Here is a 14,918-nt window from a genome sequence, read left to right as displayed (position 1 = left end):
CGTCCATCCAACCCTTGTCATGATGTGAACACCACCACCAAAGGTATTTTAGAAGGTTCTGACATTGTTTTGTGCTTGAAAATGATCACTGGTTTAAGTTTAGTACCGTCAGCACAACATGAAAGGACAACAGTGTAGTGTATGTTTTCATGTCCATCTGTTTTTATAGTTACAGCTTTAGCACCTTTCATGGCAAAAGTTCTGTTAATCGGCGCATCAAATGTCACAGGAGTGTCGTCCACATTCACTATTTGGCTTGGTTCCACACTGGTTTTCTTTTGATGTTGAATAATAAAGTGATGGAAAGATAATGTTTTCTCTTCATATTCTTGTGGATGCTAAGTCCATGACACTTCATAAACCTGTAGCACCAACCAACTCCATTCTTAAAGTCTGTTAAGTTGCACTGTAGCACAAGCTCATGAGTGTGTATTTGAATCACTTTTCTAACGACTTCAATGCCCTTTTTCACAGTGTCCTTGAATTCATTTCAACACATCACTTCTAGTTTTGGCCATTTTGTATTCAGTTCTCATTTTCTACATTTAGTCTTCCTCATTTTTTTCAGTTCTTCTTTGTTAGCACCTGGCCAAAATGCTGCTCAGCTGCTCTGTTTCCAAGTTGCTCTGTATATGCTATTACTTTCAATTTATAGCCCACATCACATGAATACTTTTTCATCCGTTACAAAACTAGCTACTAAAAAAATATTGTACAACAACAGATAATACAAATCACTTTAAATTCATATTCACTAGCACTGTAGACTGCAATGATGCATCATAGGATAGACAGTGTTTGGATTTGTGACGGCAGGGTGGGAGGGAGACGGTGTTAGCAATCTTGTGAATTCTCACGACTCATGTTCACTGCATCAGTGCACTGCTGCTGCCAGCTGAATCCAATGTTGCAAGATAGAGACAGGTTTCCTGTCCACTCAGTTTGCATTTGATGCTTCGAGTTTCATAGTGTCTTGAGGCATGCCTGCAGCAGGAATTGATAGTGTAAACACAAATGTGTTTTCATGTACTGATGAACCAAAATAAAATATACATAAAAACTGCATTCTTATTTCAAACCTGCTTCAATAAAATCCTTCAGTCCATTTACCAGAGCACTGTACACTTCCAGTGCCAAGAGGATTACTGATGAAAAGTGCACTTTAAAGAAATACATTAAATTTCTGTACAAATCAACAGTAGCTGAAAACTGAAGAGTGGTGATTGCCAATCAGTCTATAACTGCTGTATGCTGTTTCATATTTGTACTGATTTTCACAATATCAGATGAGTTCTTGTACAAGATATCCAAAAATCATATTTTGACATTCCCGTAAAATTATGGAAAAGGTACATATCCAGCAATAGTTCATGAGCTGAATTTTTTGAAGCATTCCACTTGCTTAACAAAGGATGCATACACAAGGCGCGTTTTCTAACTTCATTTCTTGTGCAATGCGAAAGTATGAGAGGCACACTCACTTTCACTAGGTAAGATTTCTTCACTTTATGACAACAGTTCTGGCCTGGAAATGTATTGCTACAAACATTTCCGTGCAGCAGTAGCCAGTAATGTTTTCATACATGTGGCTGCAATTCATGTGGCCACAATGCTGTCAGACAACACTGGTGGGATATGTTGTTAGCAATGTGGAAGTTTTACAGTTTGTGTAAACGTACCTTTATGTTTCTTATATGCAAACTAGGGAACCACCTTTATCATTATGTGTGATCCTGAAAACAAGACTCCAGATGAATAAGGAGACTTTTGTAACTAAGTCTGATCTGCAATATGCTCTTGACACAGTAAACTGGAAATTCGTCTTGTGTTGTATGTGAAAAGTGAGTATCACCTAAAAAGATAGGCAACTATTGTGGAAACTACATGAGAACACATTCATCCTAATTAGTGTTAATGAAGTGAAAGAACAGTCTAAAAAAAATTAAAAAAAAAAAAAAAACACTCTGAGAAGGGCTGCCTCCTTGTACATTACTTGTCGAACACACTTACTGAAGAAGTACTGTAAACATACTGAAATAGAGAAAAAATACAATTAAAATAAATGGAGCAATACTGCATGTCATACCATTTGCTGCTGATGTTGTTTCTGTACAGAATTCATGAATATAACCAATTGTCAAAAATACTGGCAGCTATGCTCAAACAGCGGATAAACATTAATAAAATAAACAGCTAATATTAGGTAACAATGGTCAGCACATCACTGCATTCATTCTGATCATCTGAATGGAAGAGGTAAAACAGTTGTAACAATGGAAGGAAGAAAGACTGGGTTTAACGTCCCATCTACACTGAGGGCTTTACAGATGGTGAACAAGCTCCTAGGAATTTGCCTCGGGAAATCGCAGAAAACCTAAATTTGGATGGCCAGACACAGGTTTAAACTGTCGTCCTCCCGAATGCGAGTCCAGTATGCTAACCATTGCGCCATCTTGCTCAGTTTTAACAACTGAGAGGACATCCACCATCAGATGCAACATACATCTAGACAATCTGAGGTACAGACTATCGAAGGCAGATTACTCTCCAAAAACATACAGCTTACACTCTTTTTCTTCATATTCTGCTTGGCCCTCATCCTCTACATATGACAAACACTGGCGGTAGTTTTAAGTGTATTTGTGTAAAATTGTCTTATCACTTCAAAGGATAATGTTGTAAAAAATAATAATAATGCTTGTTTAATGATGAAATCTATTCCACTGTACATGGTCAATAACTTATAAACAACTGAATTATTTAAACTCCTTACTTTTGCAATTGAATGTAAGTTTCATTACTTTTTTCCCTAAAGAAACTAAATTTAGTTCTGTGTCATATACAATGAAAGTCAACAGACAAATACGGGCCATATCAATAAAAATATGCAATCACAAACAATAAAGATTAAATAACTATTTGGCAAACAACAGATGTTAAAATGGCTATGGAGAAATTGTCTCCATCTCTCTGATACTATGCGTGTACAACTGATCAACTAGGACAAAGGTATGAAACCTCAAATTTCATAATATAACAATTAGTAGGAAGCAAGAACCTCATCAACTAACAACATGATTCCTTATTTAATTGTGAATCACCAATACAATTTAACTCTCAATCATAATTTTGTATCATAGGACAGTGTACTGCTGAACACAAACTAGAATTTAGTCCATTATGAATGGTATACTGTCATTATTCTCTTACCATACTGATTGATTCCATGGCAGGTGGAATATATTCTGGCAATGTAGTAGTTTGGGCTAGCATACCCAAAAGACTAGTACAACATTTACAAAGCTCCTCATCAACATCGTAATTCTCCATCAAGCACACAATATGGAAAAATTTAAAAAACTCTGGCACTCCTCCATAAACGGCCCGTGTCAAGCTGCCTGTCAGCCATCTGCAGACTAAACAGACATTCACGTGAATAGAAATGGAAACAAGTGAAACATGCACAAAAATACAGAGAGATCCAGTATGTGTATCTGGAATAAGTAACACTCAATTTCAGTTTCAGTGTTCAAGTACTCTAACATTTTGATCATGTATTTCAATCAAAGAAAGTAACTGGAATAAGCAAACCTGTTTTCAGCAATCGTATGGCAACATCCTTTTCATCACTGCTCACATCAATACTTTTCAACAATTTCATTGCTTCCTCTATAGCAGCTTCACTCTTTATGTTATCTATGGACTTTGCTACACCTGAAAAAGGGAAATGTTTGTTGCTGATATCAACTGCTCTTCTCCAGTAGAGGGTAAGGAGAGAGGGAAGAGGGAAGAAAAAATAAAATGTGACAAACAAGTTGCAGAACTATAGCTGTACAGTTTTAGTTTCTGTACTGAAAGTATGCAATAGAAATAGAACATTAATATCACAATCATGTGTGCTACCATCACCACACAGTTTTAGCTGACATTCCTAGATTACACTGCTGGCCATTAGAATTATAAGGCAGGCAGGATAGAATATAACAAAATTTTACTTATTGTGCATTAACAGTATCATAATGAAATAGATGATTAAACGTGTAGGTGATATGGGGATGTACAGAGTATACAGTTTAATAAAGAGAGGCTCTACCCTACCTACGCATCAAGCTGAACTGATTGGTGACTCCATGGAGTGCTGTGTGCCCAACAACCATAAATGTTAAATTAAAAGGAAGGTCAGTGTTGGCCGTAATATTGGTGGTTTATTGATAGCAAAATTGATTTTCAATCACATAGTGATCATCTTCAGTGCTGTGGCGTACAAATTAAACTCATAGGCACTGGTAGCAAGTTATATCAGTAACCAAAACTGAGAAACGATCACAATAACTCCTTGTTTCAACGAACAGAAGGGCAACAGGCCCAAGATGTAAAGATGGTGGGACAAACCACTTGGTCCTCAGAAATTCATACAGATGGTTTTGTCAGTGGAAAAGCGAAAGCCATTGTCGATGCTCCAGGAGTAAAGATGACCAACACATCGCTGAAGATGCCGGTCCATGAGAAAGGCCCATGGAGAACTGCAATAGGGGCAAAATCATCAACAAAAAGGGAGCCCCGGAGATGCCCGGCGGGAGACAGGCCATTATACGCTTACAATTATTTCGAGAACATGTTGGTCAGGACAATAGTCAAACACACTATGTATTGAGGAAGGTCAAGACAGCACAGGCAACAAGTAGTCTTGCTTTACCCTACTAAAGTATAACATCACAGAGACCCTGAAGATAGGGCACAGCCACCAGCCTTAACATGCAAGAAATGTATCAACTGTTTTATAAATTGCTATTATGCAAACCAGAGCTGATAGTGCTGTGTACACAATGGCAGCAAATACCATCCTGCCAGGTGCTGGCCAAAAACGATAAAAAATAAAATCTAGAGATATTAATTTTCCTTGAACCCTTCACATAGACATGTCCAGTATGGACTCACACAGAACTATGAGTCATTTTAAAAGACAATGTGGTGTCACTCATGTCTTCAGTCCTGTTGTTTGGCATACCTATCTCTGCTGCCTCTTCAAAGGAAGTGCCAACAATGATTGCTATGCTCACACCCAGTTGTGTTCTAGACATTGTTGTGCTGAGCATGTAGATACTTGTCTTGCTGCAAACAATCCCATTTCATCATTCACAGTGCATGATGTGGCTGAATATTCCCGCATGAGTGAGCAAACAATATGTCTATCCGCTTGGGTACTATTTGTGTGGAGACACTCTGATCTTGCACGACATTGGGTGTAGCCTTCCCAAACTCATAATTCAATATTCACATGGCGGGCGTGGTATCTCATCTAGTCGACTAACACAAGTAATAATAACACACAAATGTAAACTGCAGTCTTTATAGGCCACAATCCTGACATTGTCCAATTACAATGGATGCTGGCAGATGTTTCTCCTCCTTAGACAAAGTGTAAAACAATCTTTGCACACACAGCCAACACTCAAATGAAATTTCTGAATGAGAAACTCTCACTGTATAATCTTTCCTTAATTGTCTACACAATATTTGTGTGAATATAGACCAGCCCTTTCTGCTAAATTCTAGCTTGAAAAATCATGGTGTGGGTTTAATTAACATTTTCCTCTCTCAGATCATAATTCATCATTTCAGAATGTCAATTATATGTTTCTTGTAAGTTCAAATTAATACCATTACAAGTTACTGCAGTAACTTCTGTAAGCCATTACAGACTTAAGAAGAAAATAGCAGAAAAACTTATACCTTGTCTTTGAATACAGTAGCTGTTCTTCAAGAAAGAAACAACTGCACCACTGCTGTTCAGCACCAAATGTATGTTTTAGCACACTACGTTCATTTACATTATTTAATTAGTACTGTTCGACACACCAAAATAGAGTGGTGTTTGGTCCGTGTTCCCTGTTTGGGAATGTAAATAAAAATTTTTGAATGAGGTGGATCATGTAACACTTGAAAAATGTCAAACTGTTTTCAAATCTTGCGGAAGTGTTTTCCCAATTGTAGTTTTGTGACAAACAGATAGTTTATTCAATTGCATAAATCACTGAAATCACCCATATGAAACTATTAAATTCCATTGCCTAAATGTTTCTTTTACTTATTATTTTGCAGCCTTCACAACTGGAGTCATTTCTTCAACCAAGTCTTTTTGCACATCTGGATATTTTCACTTCATTGAAGTGAAAATATCCACTATCAAAATGAACACCGACTTATTTAACTATTAAAAGAGTTTTACTTGTTGTTTTCCCAAAATAATTTAGTGTATGCATCCTGTACGCAGTAATAGAAGTAGAAGAAGAAGAAGAAGTTCTTTGTAACTAAAGATAAATTCAGTAGTATGGCCTATATTCAAGATTTACTTTTTCCTATAATCTCTTATCAAACGTTTAGGTGCAGACTACGGTCACCTCCAGCCTAAATTCATGCAAATATGGTGCAGAATGTAGATGGCATTCCACCCACCAACTTTGTATGGTTGTACTGAAATGTTAAATCATTTGGATATCCAAGCATGAGGTAAACTTCATGCCTATTTGACATTTGTTGCATGCTCTCTTCTAGGTGTCACAATTTTAATGGCCATAAGTGTATTTTTAGTTTTTCTATATTATTTACGTCTATTATATTATGTTTATATTCAGTATTTATAAGCCTGTCATAACTCTCAGTTAGCACCTTTTTGAACTTTGGCCTTTCAGCTTGCTTAGAAAAATGATATTGCAATTTTCCAAATTTTTAAGTAAATGTTTGGCTTTATCAACTACCTGATTTGTACGTGACTCTGTTTATCAATTTTTCACTTGTTTTTACCAATTTACTTAAGTGCACTCATGACACGAAATATACAGTTTACTTTTTTGAAGATGTAGAGGTGTCCCAAATGGCTATCTTTCATTTTTGAGGATTTATTAATTCCCGCCATGGACATACCTCCTACATGTCCAGGAGACCTCTCTCTCACATTTGCCTGTAAGTGTCACTAAGTGGCATTCTTTATAAGCAGCTTTTTAATTATGTGTTTAATAATGTGGCATGAGAGTGATAACAATGTACTCGCTGTTAGTGCTGTGTTCATACTGAAACTGCTAGCTTCGTAGGTACACACTTGCACTTGCTTTAAAATTGAGAACAAACAGCTTTCAAAGAATGCTGGGATTTAACATCCCACCAAAATATGACAGAAAAATTTATGCTACTCAGGAGTTGTATGCCTTTGTTCAGTAGTGCCAAAGCTAACATGGTAAAATATTAATCATGTTTTTTTCCTGTATTGACATTATTCTAACAACGATCTTTGGTTCACAATACTGCTGCTAGTTATAACGTGTCTCACACACACACACACACACACACACACACACACTTACGTACATTTAAAAAATATATTTTCTTGTAAAATTAAAAATAAACTACATCAATTATTTATCTTACCTTTCTGTACAACATGATTTTTTGTTGGACTATTTGTTTTTTCACTTGTCTGGTGTAAGATCTCCAGCTGGGGTAGAATACTGTCAACAAAATCTGAAATGTGTGGTGATTTTGTCCGTGGTCCATCAGGAAACACAATGTCAGTTTCTAAAATATTGCTTATGACACTGGAAATGAAAGAATAAGTGAAACAATAATTCCAGAAACGTATTCATTTCACAGGTAAGACTACTAAACAAGTAATGCCCAGATAGATTACTAAACAAGTAATGATGGGGGAGCAAAAAAAAGGAGGAAGGTGACAATAGTAATCGTTTAGTGATCTCATCACATTGGAAGGCATCGAAGCAATTCAGTGGAGGGATGCTAGATTTGTTACTCGTAGGTTCAAACAACAAGATAGTATTACGGAAATGATTTGGGAACTCAAATGGGAATCCCTGGAAAGAAAGCAACACTCTTTTCAAGGAACACTCTTGAGAGAATTTAGCGAATCGTTGTTTGAAGCTGACTGCAGAACAATTCTACTTCCACCAACAGAAATTTTGCGTACGGACCATGAAGATAAGATGTGAGAAATTAGGGCTCATACGGAGGCATATAGGCAGTCATTCTTTCCTCGCTCTATTTGCAAGTGAAATATGAAAAGAAACGACTAGTAGTGGTAAAAGGTACCATGGTGACTTGAGGAGTATGTATGTGTCGATACTGATTTAGAAAAGACACTAATGAAATTAAAATCTTCAGGTCCGAAATAATTTTTACCAACAGGGTGGAAAATATTAACACACACCACATATGACTGTCAGGTTCATACTAGTCTTCTGAAAGTAAGTCACAACAAACAAACTAAATTCATTCATTTGGTAAGTGATAAAATTTCAATTGCAACTGCCAAACTGATGTATTTTCAGATTACAGACTACATGCCAGAACCTCTTGACAATTCAAACTTAACAACACAACTCTTTACATGAGTATACTGTGTGATAAATGTTTGTGATAAGATAAATTCTGTCTCGGATTAGGAGCATGACACAAATCTGGATCCTTGCTGTTTGCAAGCAATACATCATCCAATCGAGTCTTGGAGAACAACTCAAAGGTTCAACTTATCACTGGTTCTTCTATCTCCTAATCTCCAAAGAGGCTCTCCTACTCTGCTGCAAGAGTGAATACCCTGAAAGAAAGGATGTAATGTAAAGTTTGATCCCTCAAGCAGTTAAATTCAAATACATCCTTGTCAGCTGTAAGCATCTGCACAGGCAGTAACCCAACCACAAAGTTGCCAGCTGAATTCTCACAGGTAAAACTGTATTAGCCTGCCAGCTGTTGATCACGGGTGATACTCCTTTATCAGCTGAAACGTAAGGACATCTCTGCTGATGTGCTTTTAGCTCACTTCTGAAAATGAGCTCGTCAGTAGAAATCAGAAATTACTATTTTCTGTCATCGAAAGGAGACAAAGTGTAAATTGGTATATGAATAAACTTCGAATATTGAAGACTGTTTCAGTGCACATGTATTTATTGATTCTGAAGCCGGTGAGAAGATATAGCAGCACATACTGTTCCAGATTACTGTCATATATAGGAACTGCTGAAACCTCACAAGGAGACAAAATGGTGCAGGATTCTCATTTTGAACATTTATTCAAGTATACCACACTATAAGTGCCTTTGATGGGATCATGAATGTTCTAAATATAAAAAAAGTCTACTGTTAACAATTCCAGAAAGTTTCATCAATTTCAGACAAATGATTCCTGCATTAGAGCAATTTAAACAAAAAAAAAACTTAGGTATGTAAACTGAACCGAAGGCTAAAATTACTGACTTACAGACCGTTTTGATTGCACAAACTGACTATGGATTCAGACAAAAGAACACCTGCAGACTAAATACTGACTCAAATTTCTTATTAGGAAAGAAGCATGAAAAGCATTTTCTTCAATCTGGCAACCATTCCTAACGACTTATTTAGCTATTACAAAATTATGTACAATAATAAGGAAAAACAACCTGGAAAATCATTGCATTTTATTATAATGCTACTGGCATGTTTCTATTCAGCACAAATACCAAAAACTACAAAAAAGCGTTTAAGTCCAGTTATACATTACCGTTTTCAGAATACAAACAAAATGTTTACACTTTAAAAATGTAATATTACTGCCTCGAGCTGCTGATAAAATTCTTTATTTACACAACTAGTTTCAGTCGACTGACCATCATCAGGTTCATAAAAGTATTCACAGCATCATATTAAGCAAAATATAAAATCATTAACATCAAATGATTAAATCATTAATTAGGCACTGTTATCATGTCATAACACAGGGTGGGGCAGATAAAAGTAGTCTGTGTAAGTATAAACAAAATGCACTGAAATTACAGAAACGAAGAGCTGAAATGGACTTGCCTTTTATTTACAACTAAAAATACAGTGAAAAATACATTTACAGAAGATGTTGAAAATGACCCACTGCAACATCAATACACATTCAGATACATCTGGCATAAAGTTCGGATATCTATGGTGGCAACTTCATGGCTGATGATGTTTTCACAACAGACACTGTCTTTCAGTTCCTGTATTGTGTGTGGATTTGTTTCATAGATTTTACTTTTCAAGTGTCCCCACAGGCAAAAATCACGTCATTAGATCTGGCGAATGTGGTGGCCATAAATGTTTGCTGACAGTTCGTTCCTCAAAGACCACATCATGGACTTGTTTCAGGGATAACTGACGACGTGAGGCATGCTGGCCCGTCTTACTGGAATAAACACTACTGTCTTTCACAGACAGCGTGCCGAGCACAAAATGTATCAAAAATTGCCATATGTGCAACCATGTTGAGAGTAGTGCCAAAAAATGTCAGTCCAATGATAGGCGTTTCTGCTACATCGCACCAAACAACAATTTTTTCATCAAGGGCTAGTTACGGGCACACAATGTTAGGGTTCTCCATTGCCCAGTACTTCATGTTCCATGAATTCATATGACCGGAAAGATGGAACCATGCTTCATCACTCAACATGTAATGGATAGGGTCTCACAAACCATCATTAAAGTCATTCAAAAGCCATGTGCAGTACTCTACACATTTCTGACTGTCATCTTCCCATAATTTCTGCACAACTGTCACATGAGAAGGTTTCAAATTACGACTTTTTAAATATTCACCGACAACTGCTCGTACTTACATGCACCTGCAGAGGCCAATTTATGTGTAGACGTCTTTGGGATCTGAATAATTCTTTTCAGCAAATGCCTCCAATAACTACTGGTGTGCAAACTGAAGGAATTCTTTGTCATTTTACACTTTGCAGAGATCCAGAGGTACACCAGATTTTATAAACAATCTGTATTGCTCTCTTTGCTGGTAGACCTCTACCCGGCCACTTGACCCCAAAAATTTCCCAAGTTTCCTTAACTGAACCTGTTTTCACATATGTTTCCATGATTTCAATTCTTTCTTCTACTGAGAAAGTCATTTTGCAGACCACAAAAAGAACATCTAACTTCACTGATGAAACACACTGAAATGCTGACAGAATAATGTTGACAATTAAGTACTGCATAAAACTGTCCTTTGTTGTAGCTGTTTACTCTTTTTCAGAAGCCAAAATATTGCATTCGCATTCAAAGGTGAGGTGGGCTACTTTTAACTGCACCACCCTGCATGAAGTACATCATCAATCTACAAAAATAGCTACATGCGCACTCATTCATGTTCCAACTGCAATGGATGTTAATGCTGTAAACAGATCCATACCACAGAGCAGACTGCACAGGTGATCACTGTAAAACTGAGTAAACAGCAGCCGGCTCTATGTGGTATGAATCTGGTAAAAGGATTAATGCCAACTGCAGTTATAATCTGAATGAATGCAATACCTACAACTGTTTTTACATACTGTTGGTGTAATTCATTTTATGATATGATAGCTGTGTCTAATTCATGATCCGAGGTTAATGATTTTATATTTCACCTAATGTGATGCTGTGAATACTTTTATGAACCTGATGATGGTCAAGCAACCAAAATTGGTTATGTATATAAAGAATTTTATCAGCAGCTCAAGGTGGTAATATAACATCCTTTCTCCCAGGAGTGCTAATTCTGCAACGTTCACAGGAGAGCTTCTGTGAAGTTTGGAAGGTAGGAGACGAGGTAGTGGCAGAATTAAAGTTGTGAGGACGGGGCGTGAGTTGTGCTTGGGTAGCTCAGTTGGTAGAGCACTTGCGCGCGAAAGGCATAGGTCCCGAGTTCGAGTCTCGGTCCGGCACACAGGAAGTTTCATATCAGCGCACACTCTGCTGTAGAGTGAAAGTTTCATTCTGGAATCTGATAGTGTGAAAAGAAACTGAAGGAAAAATAGCAGGAGTACACACAGTAGGGGGAAAAAATGACAGATGATGAATTTTAGAATTCTACAACCATCACTAATACTTTATTTAAGAATTATGAATCAAGACTGCATACATGGAAGAAACTTGCAGGGACACCAGAAGATTAAAGATAGAAAACACACATTTAGAAACAAGGTTTTAAACTGCAAAACATTTCCAGGAGCAGATGTGAACTCTGACCATGATATATTAGTTACTAGGTGAAAAACCCAGCATTGCCAGGATATTCATAATGCCAATATTATATCAGAAATGGAAACAACAAACGAATAGGGTTCGTAGTGAAGTATCAAAAAGATTACATTTCCACGTATTCGTGAAAACGGCTTTTAAATTACAAAACAGTTGTACAAAAAAATACACATAATGTACAAACGTATAAGTGCAGTATCGAAATTAAGAGAGACAATCCCAGAGAGTTTCTGTAGTCTGGGTGCAGCTACTTCACGTGTCTACAATGTGATTTTGTAAACGTCTCTATGGCAATGCCTCATCGTATCTCTGTACACGGCTACTGTTTTCACCTACCGCTATTTGCCCTTGGAAGTTGAAAGCTGTCAAAAGCACTGCCACCTGTCTAGGATTTCCTAAATTCTACTCCACTTGTGAGAATGTCTTAGTACTAAAGAATAAATGTATTAAAATTTCATGCATGATGTGGCAATTTTTCACATGCCTCAGTGTTTATGAACTCGCATCTCTGTAACTGTGTGTTGCACAATAATATATTTGTGTAAGTACATTCAGTGGCATGTGGATACTGACTGTGAAACATACTGTGAACAGAGTTGGTAGAAAAGGAGTAATAAATTTAAAATCCATGCGTTAGGTGGCAGTTTTTCACACATCTCAGTGTTTATGCCATCATATCTCCTGAACTATGTTAGCCCTACAGCAAAAGGTGGCTCATAGTAAAGGAGGTGTGTACAAAGTGAAATAGCAAAAACAGCAAAGAAAAACTTGGCAACGAGACACAGACCACACACATGTCCTTAGATTACACACAGTATATTAAAATATGCTGATGTAAAAAGAAATCATAAAAAATGTATAAAAGGAAATGGACAAAGGGAATAAAGACACACAAAAAATGAGACAGACAGGAAGTGGAATTTGGCAAAACTAAAAAGGGGAAATCGCCAACTCGTCATCACCGATTTCTTCCAAATTTATGGAATACGTAGGGTTTGGCCAGAAATGAAAGTGACAGAAGTGGGTGTTCCACATGGCCATATGTTTAGAAAAATATAACATTTTTGACGCGAATCAGGTGCAGCAGGAGTCATTTATGTGAGCATAGTCTGCACATAGACAATCTGAGAAGTGAGGCTCAATCCTGATGCACAAACTTTTTTTATTTTCTGTTTTTATGTTACTTACACTGCAAATAAACCAAAATAACACTCATTATATTGCATTTATTAAAATGTTCATAAAATGCACGAGAAGGAAAAGTAAAGGAAATTTGGTATTGCAAATTAATTTCCATGAAGGGACTGTAAAGCATACACAAGAACTTTGCATGTACTTTTGTTATTTTACAGTTGCTGATTTAAAAGTGCTTGGATGATATTCCTTGCAAATACAGGGAAAGTCATATTTTTTTCAGCATCTTGCACTTGTTACAAAGACTGCATTTTTATAATTACAAATTCTCTCTCACAGCACAGTTTGGCAGTAAACCATGCATAATGCATCATTTCAACAAATAATGGAGAGGATAGCTGATGATTTACAATGGAATGTATTCTGATGTAGTGTTCCTGGGATGTGATTTCTTTTTCGCTCTCAATGAGATAAGAGTAGTTTTGAAGCTTCTTGTTTAAATTCTTGAAACAAACATCGAAGTGTTTCATTAGTTGCTGAGGGCTGCTCAAAGGCAAAATTAAACTAGTGGAATACAAAGTCCTGTATGTTTTAATCACAATACCTTCTTAGAAAGTTACTTGCAGAGGTCTCATGGATGCATTACATACAATCACTTCCCGGAAATTTATTTGCGATCAAAAATTTTCCTTTGCCTTTTATTTTCATGCCTTTTACAAAAATATTAGTAAGTACGACATATTGAGCATTATGTTGGTTACCTGCAGTGTAAGTAACACAAAAAACATAAATAAAAAAGTTTCCACATATGATCTTGAATCCCGACCCTCAGATTACCATTGTGCACTCTGTCCGCTGCGAAAACAGCTGCCTGGAAAGTACACTAACATGAACAGCTTGTACTCCACCTGACCCGTGTCAAAAATGCTATTTTTCTAAACTCTTGGCCTTCTGGAGCTTCTACTTCTAACACTTTCATTTTTGGCCAAGCCCACAAATATGGAAGAAACCAGTGATGATGAGAAGACAATGTCCACTTGTAAGCGAAGACAAGAAGGCTAAAACATAGAAGAAATACATAGTAGGATTATGAAAAGGAAAGAAATATGATGACAATATCAGGACGAAATAGTGGATGAAGATGAGATGGGTGATGCATAATGCAAAATGAATTGTACAGGAGTACTGAAAGACCTAAATTTAATCAAATCACTTTAAGTACACGAAATTGCTTCATAGTAACTGATATTCTTGTCAGAACCAATGACAGCAAAACTGTTCCATCTGATATGGAGGATATATGAAACTGGCAAAATAACTCAGAATTTAAGAAGAATACAATAATCTCAATACGAGGCTAGTTTATGACAGGTATGAGGATTAGTGAACCATCATTTTAGTAAATCACAATTGCAAAATATTAATACCAATTATCTTTAGAAGAATGCTTCTTTGAAGCAAACCTTGGGGAAGATCAATCAGTTTGTTTCTGTTCCAGAGGAAGACAGAACCAACTTGAGTAATACTACCACTATGATTTATCTTAGCGGGCATGTTGAAGAATGGCCCACATTTATAGCATTTGTAAATTCAGAACAAAAATCTTGATAATCTGAAATGAAATACATTCCTTGATATTCTGAAGTTATAGGGGATAAAATACAAAGAGTGAACAGTCGTCTGAAACTTGCATAAAAACCAGACTATAGTTATAAAGTCAAATGATATGAAAGGGAATCATTTTTTGAACA

At 36.6% G+C, this 14,918-nt stretch overlaps 1 protein-coding gene across 1 annotated transcript in view; it reads right to left on the bottom strand.

Annotated features, from left to right (window-relative positions):
* Positions 1 to 14,918, bottom strand: part of LOC126187752 (proteasome activator complex subunit 4-like) — a 255,098-nt gene that overhangs the window by 26,923 nt on the left and 213,257 nt on the right. The window contains exons 28-30 of the mRNA XM_049929005.1: positions 7,426 to 7,592; positions 3,592 to 3,714; positions 3,211 to 3,416 (exon numbers count right to left, since the gene is read on the bottom strand). Coding sequence (XP_049784962.1) covers positions 3,211 to 3,416; positions 3,592 to 3,714; positions 7,426 to 7,592 — 496 coding nt within the window. The remainder of the gene's footprint in view (positions 1 to 3,210; positions 3,417 to 3,591; positions 3,715 to 7,425; positions 7,593 to 14,918) is intronic.

The sequence above is a fragment of the Schistocerca cancellata genome, chromosome 5 (assembly GCF_023864275.1).
Source record: "Schistocerca cancellata isolate TAMUIC-IGC-003103 chromosome 5, iqSchCanc2.1, whole genome shotgun sequence".
Taxonomy (NCBI): Eukaryota; Metazoa; Arthropoda; class Insecta; order Orthoptera; family Acrididae; genus Schistocerca; species Schistocerca cancellata.
The sequence above is the reverse complement of the archived record's forward strand: the minus strand, read 5'-3'. Positions and strand labels throughout refer to the sequence as shown.